Source organism: Gossypium raimondii, chromosome 4 (assembly GCF_025698545.1).
Source record: "Gossypium raimondii isolate GPD5lz chromosome 4, ASM2569854v1, whole genome shotgun sequence".
NCBI lineage: Eukaryota > Viridiplantae > Streptophyta > Magnoliopsida > Malvales > Malvaceae > Gossypium > Gossypium raimondii.
The window spans coordinates 6,845,903-6,861,407 of NC_068568.1; the positions used below are offsets into that span (position 1 = coordinate 6,845,903).

At 36.4% G+C, this 15,505-nt stretch overlaps 1 protein-coding gene across 1 annotated transcript; it reads left to right on the forward strand.

Annotated features, from left to right (window-relative positions):
• Positions 1 to 2,801: 2,801 nt before the first annotated feature.
• Positions 2,802 to 6,581, forward strand: LOC105779299 (ATP synthase subunit beta, mitochondrial). The gene is made up of 9 exons (XM_012603054.2): positions 2,802 to 3,361; positions 3,936 to 4,011; positions 4,100 to 4,188; positions 4,362 to 4,479; positions 4,556 to 4,659; positions 4,744 to 4,902; positions 4,992 to 5,216; positions 5,332 to 5,643; positions 6,162 to 6,581. Exons 1-9 carry the CDS (start codon positions 2,885 to 2,887, stop codon positions 6,273 to 6,275), a joined length of 1,674 nt encoding a protein of 557 aa, XP_012458508.1. The 5' UTR covers positions 2,802 to 2,884; the 3' UTR covers positions 6,276 to 6,581.
• Positions 6,582 to 15,505: the final 8,924 nt, after the last annotated feature.

A 15,505-nucleotide genomic window follows, 5' to 3' on the forward strand; every position in this document is an offset into this window, starting at 1 on the left:
GATAACAATCTATAGATCTGGTGTTACAATATTATATTTGTAATATGTTTGGTCCTCCATCACCGTTGATAGAAAATTACTTGAGGGAAGCGAGTTTTTGGCACGTGGCCAATATAGGTAGGGGGTGCAAGTTGGACCCGAAACTCATCAACGCGTTAATAGAGAGGTGGAGACCCAAGACGTGCACATCCTATTTTCCATGCTGAGAGTGTGCCATCACTTTGGAGGACGTGCAGTTACAATTGGGATTGCCGATGGAAGGGTCTATACTCACTAAGTCTATTCAATCTGCTTATTGGGGAGCCATATGTATGATCTTTTAGGTGCGATTCTGAATAATATTTACGGAGGTCGGATCGAGATGAGCTGGTTATGAGATATATTCCTGGAGCCGGGGAATGATTCGACTGAAGTAGAAAGAATACGATATGCTCGGGCATACATCCTTGAGATGATTAGAGGTTATCTGATGTCAGACTTGTCACGAAACCTCGTACATCTGAGGTGGCTACTGAAACTCGTTGATTTTAGAGCAGCTGGCGAACTTAGTTGGGGGTCTACTGTGTTGGCAACATTGTATTGGGAGATTTCCAGGGCGACGCCACCAAATAAAGCCAAAATCGGAAGTTGTCTATCACTACTACAATCATGGGCTCAGTTTCGCTTTCCATTTTTACGTCATCGAGTGAACCACCCATATACATTCCCACTCATAATGAGGTAAAATTTATATTAGATTTTACAATTATTACATAGATTTAAAATATAATTTTATGCTAAAAATTTATTTAATTAGGTGGAACCATTCGGCGAGTTATGTTGGAATACCTACCGCTCTTGAAGATATATGGCTTCTATTAGACCAACGATCGAAAGTGCATGTAAGTATTAAATAATATATATAACATAGTCGTTTCATATTTAGCATTTAGTATTATGTATATAACTAATTTTTTATCACATTCATATAGTTTCAATGGACACCATACGAGGATCCGACAATTCAGGTAGTAATTTCAGATGAATTCTTTCAAAATCTGAACATTTGGCATGTTAAGGTCCCATTGGTCAACTATGCTACTGTTGAGATGCACCAGACGGATAGAATGTTGCTATAATTTAGATTTCACCAACCAATTCCCGTGGCACCTGAGGTGCTCGATGATGAGCATAAAATTGACTTACGGTAATCGAATACGAATTGGCCAGTATTCTTCTGGAATATATCAAAATTTGGGAAAATTGGTATAATCATATACCTACTCGCGAACCGATTATCGTTCTAGAGTTAGCGTGCGCGCCGGATTACATGCCATGGTTTAAGATCCATGGCAAGTCATATTTACTATCGGAAGAGCAGAGGCATCGATAAATTCGTATCGAAAGGGAACGAGGGCCCTTTAAATCTAAGGAGAAGGGATGACGGCACGGGCCCATCAACAACGCCCACACAATCACCTGGCCCAACGCCTCAAGCGACGACACCCATACCACAACCCCTTCAGATTATGCCAGGTGCATATCCTAGCCCTTGTATGTATCCTAACCCTTATATGTTTCCTTTTCCCAATCCTATGCCAGGTTGGAATGCATGGCCTGGTGCATCTCCTTTCCTGATGACTTCGACTCAACCAACGATATATAGGCCATCGTCATAGGAGGGATCGCACGAGGATCCGTCGGGGAGCTCATCTCATTACCAATCCCCATCGCCTTATGGAACACCTCTGTTGTGGGTGATACAAATACCTCCGCATTCTTTATTCTATCAAGGTGGGTCATTCTCCCAACACCCACAACCAGAACAACCACAACCCCCACCAGAAGCTGAACCAAGGAGGAATCCAGCGCGTAACCGTCAACCACCCCCATGTGGCACTGATTCCAACTGGCACATACATTGAATTTTTTAATATATTTGTATAAAATATTTTATATTATTTCATTTAATAAAATAAAAGTTGTTTTGAATATTTTAATAGTAAATTATTTTTATATTTTGTCCTATTTAATAAAATATAAGTTCTTTTGAATAAGGCAATAGAAATAATGCAACATAGTTTCATTTAAGCAATTATCATTTAAGCAATTATCAACTATTTCGATTTGGACATGTTTCATTTGTATGACCTAGGTCTCTACACCATCCGCACAACTTCTGTTGGTTCGTTCTTTCCCAGATATCCATATTATTACGTATTCTACTAGAGCAAGGTCGACATTTGGTTTGCGATACAATTCTCTATCCGGTAACAACTTAAATGGAGCAAGCGATACAGACGGCTACTTACGTTCATTTCGGACCGGTGAAATATTAATTTTATACTATTAATATTTTTCATATATTATTTTTATAAAAATGATATATTTGAATAAAAAATATTATAATTAATCGTTTCCTTTATTGTTTATAATTTAACCAAAAAATTTGTGAAAATTCCTTTACTATCATAATTTGTATATAATAAAAGGTTTTCATAATTTTTAAAATATTTATATATTTTAATTTTAATTTCATAATTTTTTTATTTTTTGAAATTATTTTGATATAAATAATGATGAGATAGTGCTTATATAATTTTTATGCCACACATCACCATGTGATTCAACTACATCATTATTGACCATCTTTGACAAATGGCTCGCGAAGATGTTATAAATTAAGCCTAATTTTTTACCTAAATAGTGTAAAAAAGAAAAAGAAAAAGAAAAAAAACGGAAGTTAAAACTAAATCCGGAAAAGTGAAAAGAATACTGGACACAGTAAAAAGCCCTCGAGTCTCTCGGCCCCGTTTATTAGAACAGATCAAGCCGACTAGCTTATCTCACTCTCCAAAGAGCTGTTCTTCTTCAAACCCTAGCCTCTATCCGGGAGCCCTTTCCAATGGCTTCGCGTCGACTCCTCTCCTCTCTCCTCCGCTCCACTTCTCGCCGATCTCTCTCCAAATCTCCCAGCCCTACCCCTCGCCTCCCGTCACCTTCCCCCACGCGCCGCCCTTTTCCTTGCCCCTACTTTCTCTCACGCGATGCTGAGTACTCTACATCTGCGGCTGCTGCCGCTTCTGCTCCATCGCAGCCTCCTCCCGCTAAGAAGGGCGGAAAAGGTAAGATCACTGATGAGTTCACTGGTGCTGGAGCCATCGGTCAGGTCTGTCAAGTGATCGGTGCCGTCGTCGATGTTAGATTCGATGAAGGTTTGCCTCCGATTTTGACGGCGCTTGAAGTGATGGACCACTCGATCCGGCTTGTGTTGGAAGTGGCTCAGCACTTGGGTGAAAACATGGTTAGGACCATTGCTATGGATGGAACGGAGGGACTCGTCAGAGGGCAGCCGGTTCTCAACACCGGATCTCCTATCACTGTAAAGTCTCTTCTCTCTTATTGTTTTCCTTTTTATCGGAGATGAAAATCTTTTTGGATTTCTTGTGTTTTGGTATTGTTTGGTGTTTGAAACTAGAAGCTTGGATATGAATTGAAATTCAGGTGAACATCTTATTCATTTTATGGATCTGAATTATGTTTTATCGGAATCTGGTCTGGAATAAGTGAAAATTTTATTATCAAAATGTTTCTCTTTTCTTAGTCCATTTTCAGTGGAATTTCTTTCGAAACGATTGTGCAGCTAATTAAAACCCATTACTTGTTCATCTGTTGGTCAACTACATACAGCTGATGTTGCCCTCTGAATTGAGAATGGTAACAAATAAATGAAGGCTCTTGTTTTGACGTATCTTACCCGTTATTTGGGTATTTTGATCAGGAACACAACGTATCTCCCTTGTTTATTGAGCTTAAAAATTTCCTCTCCGTCTTTTGGTTCTTCTTTTCATTTAGCCTTTGTTCTTTTATGGGCTTTTAACCTTTCGAAGTTGTCTAGTGATAACACTTGTTTGAATGTTGTGAACCTCTTAATCATGTTTGTTTGTTCTTGTTAGGTGCCTGTCGGTAGAGCTACTCTTGGTCGTATCATAAATGTCATTGGAGAGCCTATTGACGAGAAAGGCGAACTCAGTACGAGACTTTCCTACTTTGTAATTTTTTGAAATGTTTACTTTATAGTGTAGAGGTGACAAAGTCTAACTGAGTTAATGCTTGACAGAAACCGACCACTTCTTGCCCATTCACAGAGAAGCACCAGCCTTTGTCGAACAAGCTACTGAACAACAGATCCTTGTCACTGGTATTAAGGTACTATTTATTGCTTGCGATTATGTATGCCTTTGATGCTGTGCTGTTTGTTTTCCCTTTGTGTGGAAAGATGCAATGCTGTTCCAGGATGAACTTGTATTCGCATATCGTGTTGTTTGAATCCAGATGAGACTTTTAGGTTCAAAACTTTATTCTCTTGCTTTATTTTACAGGTTGTTGATCTCCTTGCACCATATCAAAGAGGAGGGAAGATTGGACTTTTTGGTGGTGCTGGTGTAGGGAAGACAGTGCTTATTATGGAACTTATCAACAATGTTGCTAAAGCTCACGGTTGGTTTTACATTATATTTGTGGCTGCTTCATACTTTGTTTATTAATCTTATATTTTTCTTGCTTTGGTACATAGGTGGTTTCTCAGTGTTTGCCGGTGTTGGAGAACGTACTAGAGAGGGTAATGACTTGTATAGGGAAATGATTGAGAGTGGTGTTATTAAGCTAGGTGAAAAGCAGGTAAATGCTAAGCATACATTCATCTTGCCCCTGTTGATGTAGTTTTTACCTTACGACCATGATTTTTTATTGTCATCATTACAGGCTGATAGCAAGTGTGCTCTTGTTTATGGTCAAATGAATGAGCCCCCTGGTGCTCGTGCTCGTGTTGGCCTTACTGGTCTGACTGTTGCTGAACATTTCCGTGATGCTGAAGGGCAGGATGTGCTTCTCTTCATTGACAACATTTTCCGTTTTACTCAAGTAAGATGGTGTATTGTATAAGCTTTTGAAGCACTTAACAGTACATGTTGCGTGTTCCTGATGGTTTGGATTGTGTTTTTCCCCTCCAGGCAAACTCTGAAGTGTCTGCCTTGCTTGGTCGTATTCCATCTGCTGTCGGTTACCAACCAACCTTGGCTACTGATCTTGGAGGTCTTCAGGAACGTATTACCACCACCAAGAAAGGTTCTATCACTTCTGTTCAAGCCATATATGTGCCTGCTGATGACTTGACAGATCCAGCTCCTGCAACAACCTTTGCTCACTTGGATGCCACAACTGTGTTGTCCCGACAGGTATTGTGCACATTTGTTTTTAGCTGTTGATGAGATGATCCATCTGGTTTTACATTTTCATTGGTTGGTGCTTTTAGACTATGACACTTGCTTCCTTTTTTCTGGTTATTGTCAGATCTCTGAGCTTGGTATTTATCCTGCTGTGGATCCTTTGGATTCTACATCTCGTATGCTCTCTCCTCATATTTTGGGTGAGGAACACTACAACACTGCTCGTGGTGTCCAGAAGGTTCTCCAAAACTACAAGAACTTGCAAGATATTATTGCTATTTTGGGGATGGACGAGCTTAGTGAAGATGATAAATTAACTGTTGCACGTGCTCGTAAGATCCAAAGGTTCTTGAGCCAGCCTTTCCACGTGGCAGAAGTGTTCACTGGTGCCCCTGGCAAGTATGTGGAGTTAAAGGAGAGCATCACCAGCTTCCAGGTACAATTATATCTCTGCCCAGCTTGCTTCTATCATAGCATAGTGTGTTTATGGCATCTAAGAGCAAGTGATTAATTTCTAATAGTAGGTGGATCCATGGATTGATATCCTTTATTATTAAAATTAGTGGTGTAGCATTTAAAAGTTTTTAAATACTTCAGCTGGTGCCCTAGTATTCTGGTGAGGTGTGCGTTAAATGAATAATAATCTTAAAAGTGAGCAAAATAGTGCAATGTGCTCCATATAGTGAGTTAGGAGACAATGCTACTTTCTTGGGTTAGGTTGTAACAAGTCGACTTGTGGTTTGGATAGATATAAAGAGAGTGAATTGTCTTTAGATGTGGGATATTCTGACCCTCTTCCTTTTTTTGAGAATTCAGTGGCAAGTATGTGGAGTTGACCTGATTGTAATAGGTCATATTAATGTTAATTTCTGATTACCATACATGAGTAGGCAATTAAATTGTCAGGTGTCGGTAGATCGCATTCTTCATTCATAATCTTTGAATTGTATGCAGGGTGTGTTGGATGGAAAGTATGATGACCTGCCCGAGCAGTCGTTTTACATGGTTGGAGGAATCGAGGAAGTGATTGCGAAGGCAGATAAGATTGCCAAGGAATCTGCAGCCTAATCAAATCCACATACCTTAATTTCTGCCGAGTAATTTCGAAAATAATCTAGGTGGTGTTGGCAATGCCAGCAACAGAACTGTTCATTTATTTTGGGGGTTTTGTTTATGTTTAATGATGTTATTCAAGAGTGTAAAAGAGCACTTCGGCCCCGCTTTTTTCTTTGTTTAAATAAGGGAAATAGAAGGCGGATGTGTACATTTTTTTTTGTTCGAAAACGCTGGCTGCTAAAGCCTTATCCTTTCTGCCTGCCGTTTATTCGAAACTACTTCTGTTTTGAAATGCATTCGAGACTAATGTTTCCTGAACCCTTGGGGTTTCAATTTTATTATTCTTAATGAACAAATTGGCGAATTTTATTGTCAATTTCATTGTAATTTGGCGTAATCCTTTTTCATTTAGGTATGTGAACTCCGGATTTTGCAAGTTGCTGGTGGTATAGCTAAAATATCATTGGCGTATAAGTAGATGGTGTAAATAAACAAGCGATCATCAAAGGAAATGGTAGCTATATATTGATACCTAAAAAACATTTACACTTATATTTTAGAAACCAGTGAGCAAATTTTATAAAGTTTGGACAAGCATGGAGCAGTGATTGGAGTGAATGGCCTGATCCAAATATCGATGCAAAAGAATGGACCGGTAGACGGAAACTCCCTTGCCCTTTGACTTTTGCCTTAGTACTCTGAGTTCCATTACTGACAGGATGATTGAAAAAGCTGCAGAAATTTTTGCTGTAGCTGCCTATGAAATTAAGACCAATGTTCCTAACAGCATACCCACCCGATGGAGGAAACTGAAGCCAGGTTTCGTCAAAATCAACACAGAAGGTTCAGCCTTGGGAAACCCGGGGTGAGCGGGAGCAGGGACGGCCGGCGTTGTGGGACGGTATTAACCTGGCACTTAAACAATTACTCAAAGTCGAAAAAGAGATGGATGCAACTGCTGTTTCCAGCAGTGGACCCTGAAGCATATATTTAGAGAAGCTGATGCCATGGCAAGGAATGGAAGCAGTTTACAACTATCGACTTACTTGGATAATTCCCCTTTTGTGAACTCTTATTTTATCTGTAATGAAGCTCTGAATTAGCTTCTATTTTGTTGGCTGATGCCATGCCACTGCTGCAATTATGTATCGTAACTCAGTTTGAGATATTTTAATTAAGTACTTATTTATGGATCCAAAAAGAAAACATGAAGGTATTATTGTCACGTGTCTAAGAGTTAGGTATCGACACCTATACATTGGAGGAAGCTGTGAACTAGAACAGTATTATTGCACTTAATGATGTAGCGGTAATTTGAAATAAGTTATAGCGGCTAGATGAGCTAATATTCACCTTCTTCTAATTCTATTGGGACCTCTGTTGAAGTTGCTTTGTTTTACAAGTCAGAGAATTAGAGTTTAGGGTTTAGGGTTAAAAAATGTAATTTAGATGAGTTAGATTGCATTTTGTCTTCTTTACTTAAAAAATAGATAAACTAGTCTTTTTACATTAGATCAAAAGCTATTTGATCTTTCATATTAAAAATTTCATTCATTTTTATTATTAAAAACTGGCATTACAAAAAAACTAAATATTTATACGTGATGTGTTACATGTACCTCATGTTAATGTACATAGACTACAGTAGCATAAGGTTAGTGGCAAGTTTGAGGGCTGAAAATTCTAACCTTAGACATGGAGATCTATTAAAGGTTATAAATGGTTGAGTAACAGAAATAGTGGTGGAGGTTTCTTTAGGATGACTAAGGTCAACAAATAAAGATGACGGAGGATGGGATGTAGGCTGATTAGTGAGGTTTACAAATAGGGATTTTGCCATTTTCATATTACTAAATTATTTATTTTTTTAAATAAATTTAATTTCTTTAATATTTTTATTCTCAATTTTTTCATAAAACTACAAAAACTTATGAAAATAATTTTATGTGTTTGATTGATTTTTTTCAAACAATTGAACCCAACGATTTATTTATATGGTATATTTATTATTTGTCTTGAAGAATTTTATAGTTCTTTTATTTATAATACGATATTATGAGTATAGGATAGGATCACATGATTTGAATCTATATCAATAATTTTAATAATTATTAATAAATTTTAATAGAATTACCTCTATATTACGATTTGCAACGTACTTTAATAAATACTAATAAATTTTTAATAGAATTACATCAACTTTTGCAAAGGAATTAATTATCCGATGCAAGGAATTACACAAGCTCATTTACTTACATTAAAGAGAAAAAATATTATTTTAATTAAACTTATATTTTATTTCCATTAAAAGATGAAATTTATTAAAATAACAAGAGAGAGATAATAAAATTGCTCAAATTTTCATATTCTGTTCAAAATAAGGAAAAAGTGGCATTGAGATCACTTCTATATTTCAAAATCTTAACACAAATTAGTAATGTGAATTTACCATCTCAAAGAAATGTTTGAAATCTATTCATGATAAACATATTCCGAAATTTTACATTACAACTAATAATGTAAGGCTACGCTAACCAAACAATCTCAATATTTAATTATACAAAGGAGGTTAATTAAAAGTAGGAAAAAATCGGGTAAATTATTCAAAAATGCTAAAATTTAGAAACATTACCAGATTAGGTCGATTTTTCCAAAATTTACCGGATTAAGTCGGTTTTGGAGAGAGAGAAGAAAACACGTCCAATTGGAAGCGTTTTCCCTAACGGTTACCCCTAACGGTCGAATTCCAACAACTCCCCCCCCCCCCGATGGTAAGTTTTTTCTCTATTTAAACCCCAAATTCCCACTTTTTCAATTCACTCACAACTCTCTCTCAATTCATTCTCAATCCTCTCTCAATTCTCTCTTAATTCTTACTCAATTCTCTCAGTTCAATCTCATTTTTATTAGAATAGTATTAAGGTTTTTTTAATTAATTTTGTATTACGATTTTTTTCGTATTTATTGAAAGTAGTAATGACAAATTCTCTTATTCGTTATGATGACAAGAACATTTCAGCCGTTCAATTGCAAATGGTAAGAATTACTATTTTTAATTTAATTTAATTATTTTGTTGTTATATTGAAATTTAAAATTTTGTATTTTTTTTATAATTAACTGGAAGATCAAATTTTGGAGATATATATTCGCATTCTATCCGCTCCTCCATCGTCTTTAATCAAACCATACTTGAGAGATGCAGGATTTTTGCATGTGGCTCGTATGGGTAGGGGTATAAATTGGATCCCACACTTATAAGCACGTTGGTGCAAAAATGGATACCCGAGACACATACATTCCATCTTTTATGCGGTGAGTGTACTATCACAATAGAGGACATGCAATTACAGTTCGGGTTATCAATGGATGAGTCGGTAGTGACTGGGTTAGTTGTCGCTGTCGATTAGAGAGATGTATGCAAGCAACTTTTAGGAAAGGTTCCAGACACAATATTTGGAGCCCGGATGGATATGAATTGGTTGAAAAGAAATTTTGTTGGGGCTCGATGCGAAATAGAGTGAATTTGAAAGAGAACAACACGTTCAAACGTACATCATTAAGATCATTGGGGTCTCCTAATGCCCAATAAATCAATAAATCTTGTCCATTTAAGGTGGCTACTAAAACTCATGGACCTTAAAGAAGTGGGTCGACTTAGTTGGGGGTCAGTCGTGTTGGCAACGTTGTACCGAGAGATTTGTCGAGCGACGCAACCATAGAAAATTAAAATCCGTAGTTGCATGCCCCTACTACAATAATGGGTGTGATACCAGCTACCATTTTTACGTCATTGAGTGAACCACCCTTAAATATACCCACTTGTAACAAAGTAAAATTCATTAGATAATATATTTACCATAATAAAAGTATTAAAATTTTAAATTATTGTATTAACATATTATTTCAATAGGTGGAATTGTGGGCCGAGTTATGTGGGACCACCGGAAGAGCTTCAAGTTATATTGCTCTTGTTAGATCAACGATCAAAAGCGGAGGTATATATTTTTAAAATTTTAATTATATAATATTAACGTAGTTGATTTAAAAATTAATAGTAAATATATAATTAAGATTATTATTTTACTATAGTTTGAATGGATGTCATACTCCGATCCGAGACTTCAAGCATGTATCCCTTCTGAATTCTTAGTGAATCCTAACATCTGGCACGTGAAAGTGCCATTGGTAGTGTACGCTACTGTGAAGATGCACGAATTTGATAGAGTTATGCGGTAGTTCGAGTTTAGGCAAACGATTTTATCGGTACCCCAAGGCATCAAAGATCTGTACAATATCGACTTGCAGGAAATAACCGATAAAAATTGGGTTACATTCCACGCGCAACATATCAACATTTGGAACCATAGGTACGACTTTATACCTAATCGTGAACCCAATATCACTCGAGAATCAGCCTACAATTTTGAGTAAATGTCATGATTTAGACACCATGGCAAGTCATATATGCTATTGAAGGAGGCGAGGGGTAGGCAACGTCGTACGAGGAGGCCACGATGAGTGCTTAGGAATCCAAGGTTTGGAGCAGCTGCTGAGGCGGGTACATCATCTACACCAACGCAAGAAGAGAAACCAATGGTCACACCACCCCCCGATCAGTATGGCTCGATTTATTCTGGTGCTTTCACTAACCCTGTCATTTTTACACAAGCACTACATCTTGCACCACATTTTTATCTTTCTACACTATCTCCAGGTATTATTTTTGGACCACTACATCTGTCCCCACAATATTACATGCTAATTTTATTGACGTATTAGACGATGACGATTCCGACGACCACGTATATGTCAACTATGTTTGAGGCATCGACAAGAATTTCGTATTTTTTTGTCATCAGTGTATGGGACACAATATACTTATATGTCTACGCTGATAGTGTCACAAACACCCCCGAGATCATTGTTCTACCAAGGTGAACCATCTTCACAACCACCTATTTGTCAAAACGGATGAGACACGATGGCAACTGAGGAGCACAATGCAATCAACCATGGATAAAGGCGAAGAAGATGAGGGGTTAAAACCACAACATGTACCTGAAGGTAGAGGTGACAAAAAAGAAGAGCAACTAGGTTTACACTTGAACGAAGAAGAAATCTGTCTCACAATCGAAGACCACCCCGTTGTGCACACATTCTGCTCGATGACATAGATGATTTTCTTTTTGTACTTGTCATGTAAATCTTAATTGTTTAGCTAAGTTTTAGTTGATAAAATTGTACGGATATTGGATATGAATTTTTTAAAATAAATATTATTTTTGAATTGAAATTGATTGTCGTTGTCATTTTATATTGTTAAGCCAAGTTTTAGGGAGTACATCATCATTTCTTGTATAATTGTCGGAACAACCAAAATCGCCTGCGGATTGCCTACCAGTGGAACTTGCTGACATACCCCTATAAGTGTTCCTGACGCCAAACATTGGCTGGCGGAAGTTAAAATCAAAACCACTGAATAAGTGTTGTGTCAGGGCTCAGTATTCTTGGTTATCTCCAGACTTCGACTGCTGAACTTTCTGTCTACTGCGGTTGAAATCTAGGGCTGGAACCGATAAGTGTCTTCCCATTAATGATTCTAGGATACAATAATGGGAATTTCCAAACAAAGCCATGAACCCACCGCACAACTATATCATTGGACTCTCAACTTGCTCTTCCGTTCCAGCCTCTCGAACTGGAACATATGTCGACCTCAGACCGCATTCATCTGTGTTTGCAAACTCTGCATATAACTCGAGTATTTGTGATCCACTAGCAATACGTGCCTGGACCGTTACCTTCACCCCCTTGCAAATCTGATATCGAAAGCCTCATATTTGATGGGGTCGACCGAAGCACAAATTCGATATTTCAATGACGATACTCTCATCTGGGTGGATCCAATAATTTTTTCCCTAATTCTTGCACGAAGATCCGTCAATTGTATGTTCAGGTTGAAAGCCAATCACGTTGTATTCTCTGGTGAAAAATGACCCCAATGTTGATGTCACGAATTTCACCGTCGTAATAAACAACAACATTAATTCATCCACTTATTTCAACAAAATAACCTGTTTCACATATTGAAAACAAAAACATTATGCAGAAAAATAGAGTTGTAATTGTAATAAGGCCCAATTGGCCCAGACCATTACAAAACAAAAATAAAATTAAAACCCAAGACCCAAACATCAAGCCCAAAAATACCAACAGCCCAGCAAGCCCAAAGCTTAACAAAATTTCAGCCAAATCAGAAATCAAAACCCTAGCCGCATAGCAGCCACCAGCAAGACCCCAGCCGCCGCACGTCTCGGGACTGACCTCCTCCATGCGTGCCGTTTTCCCCCACGTTCGCCTGCAAAACGGACTCAAGGAGTCCCATAGAGAGAAAACAGTAAAGAATAATAGCAAAATCGGGACAACAGTTTGATTTTTTTTGGCTATATAAAGGCTGATTCTTATTGTAAAAGGGGGGGAATTTTCGGTGTAAAGGAGTGTACACAAAAACACTGAAAAATACAGAGAAAAAGAAAGGAAAATACAAACTTTTCTTGAATATAAAGGTGGTTTTTTCGGCGTTCATTTTTTTTTCTTCCATGTTTACTGTTGATTTATAAAGAGAAGAGAGTGAAGAGGAGTTTACCTCGTGTTCGGGCCGTTTGCTACCATCTCTGCCATCATCAGAGTCGGTGGTCGATTTGTTACACAAAAAACAAAGGAGTCTTTTAAAAAAAAAAAACTAGCAGAGGGTTAAAAGTTTTTTTTGTTTGTTGGCTACAGATTTAAAAAAAAAAAATTGTTTTAAATCATAAGAGTGAAACGGCGCCGGTTTGCAAGGGGCCAGATCCGCGCGTCGACCCGACCCGCAAGCAAGGTCCGCGCGTTCTGGCCCTGAATGGGGAATTTGCGCAACTGGTCCCTCTGTTTTTGAGTCACCTTTAATGCAATTTTTTTATTTTTAATTTTGACCGCACGTCTGTTTCCTGTTTCAATTTGGTCCAACATGAAAATGCTGCGTATAAGGGGCTGGTATATTTGCTCGTTTACTCCCTGATGTTTCCAGCACACTACAAATTAGTCTTCAGCTTTTATTATTTTAAATGTTTACCGAAAGTTTCTGTAGTTTCAATTTGGGTCCTTGTTATTAATTATTTTATCATTAAAATTAATTATTTTATTATATTAGTTATTATTATTGATTATTATCATATTTTCTATACATATATATATACGCATAGTTTTTTATATATAATATACATATGGGTTTTTTTATATAGGTATATATATATATTAAAGTTTTATAAATAAATGCATATATTTTATACATATGTTTTTTTATTTTGTTATTTACTTTTATATATACTTTATATTTTATATATATATACTTTATTGTAAATATATACACATGTACATATTTTTATATTTTATCTTATTTTCATAAATTTAGCATACATATACATACATGCATATTTTCTTAGAAAATAATAATAGGTTTTTGTTTTGTTTTATATATTTCATTTTTTTATATATACGTATACTTATATATACCCGTTTTAATATATGCTCATACACGTTTTCAAAATTTATTTATGTCTCATACTTATATTTTGAAAAGACACATATATACATATATTTTAAATTAAAGTTTTGTATCATATTGTACATTAACTTTTCAATGTACCCTTTTGAAAATATATTTTGGTTTTAACCGTATATCAAAGTTATTTTCATGATTCAAAGGTTTTTTTTAATAAAAGCATTATTCGAAGTTTGGGATTTCCGAGGAAAATTGAGCCCTAACACATTGGGTTCTGATTTTCTTTGTCAATATTAAAAAGCCGAGAATATTCTTTATTCAAAATGCATGAGTATAAAAATCATTTTTGGGAACTTAACTTGTCGTGTCCTAACGTATTGGGTGTGGCATGTTATTTTCTCAAAATGAAGATTTTCGCATAAAATAAAGTGATATTCAAAGTTCGGGGATTTTGAGGAATTGTACCCTAACGTATTGGGACTCGATTTCTTTACATGACTTGAACAATTGATTATCCTTTTTTCAAATTTCATCATTTGAATTGATTTTAAAATTTTTTAAAAAAACCTTCGATACTAAGACATCAAATAATCAATTTGGTACCGATTTTGGGCATTACGAGGGTGCTAACCCTTCCTCGTGCGTAACTGACTCCCGGACTCGTTTTCTCAAAATTCGTAGGCCAAAATATTTTTTAGGTGGGCCGATCACACCTTAATAAAGGATCGGTGGCGACTCCAATTTTATTTTTAAAAGTCGATAACCAAATTTTTTGTTTTCAAAAAACGGTTTCGACAGTAATTATATATGAACAAAAAAAATCGAACCTTACTTGATGCAATTACGTGTTTGCTCGAAATTATGCCTTACGAAACGTCTTGTGAACTTCCTCTTCATGGGATTCAGTATGCTTGAAATTGGTTTATGGCACTGAATGCTAAAAATGATCCATTTATACAGCAGGGGTGAGTGGCAAAATGGTTCACAAAATATTATCCCGGGATATTTGATGGGTGAGTGGGAACTTTGCATGGGTTGAAATTTGGAGAGTGAAAATGCTCCCTACAGGGTGCATTTTCAATGGCATGTAAAAACATGCACTGAAAGCGGGCCCAGCTAGAGGCGTTTTCAGTGCCACGTCAGCTAAAAATGCTTCCAACTAGGCACACTTTTAGTGCATTTTTTTGATATGTCACTAAAAACGCGCCGTGTAGGGAGCATTTTTGCTCTCCCAATTTCAACCCCCGCAAAGTTCCCACTCACCCGTCAGATATCTCTGGAATCCCAGGATAATATTTTTTGAACATTTCGAGTCGACCTCCACCTACCGTAAACTAGAGGTGACCAAAACTCGATTCGATTTAAAATTTTTGAAAAATACGAACTTTGAGTTAACCGAATCGAGTAATTCAAAATTCAATTTCGAATTGAGTTAAAGTTTACAATTCGAATAACAGATTGGTGTAAATATCCTTTTGGTACTTGTCAATTTTGAAAATTACCAAATTGGTCTCAAAATAATGACTAAAATTTAGAATAATTTCAAATTTTTAAAAATAATATCTTTTTTAAAACTCAATGTTTATAAAAATCCTAAAATTTATATTTTCCACCAAATATAAATATTATAAAAAATTTCTAAAGAATATATAAAAATGTTAAAAATTAAAAATACCCTAAAATAATATTTTTGAGACCTAA

Coding starts and splice junctions, on each gene's coding strand:
- LOC105779299 (XM_012603054.2), top strand. CDS start 2,885: ATGGCTTCGCGTCGACTCCTCTCCTCTCTCCTCCGCTCCACTTCTCGC. Junction 4,660..4,743: donor TTAAGCTAGGTGAAAAGCAG/GTAAATGCTAAG, acceptor TCATCATTACAG/GCTGATAGCAAGTGTGCTCT. Junction 5,644..6,161: donor AGAGCATCACCAGCTTCCAG/GTACAATTATAT, acceptor AATTGTATGCAG/GGTGTGTTGGATGGAAAGTA.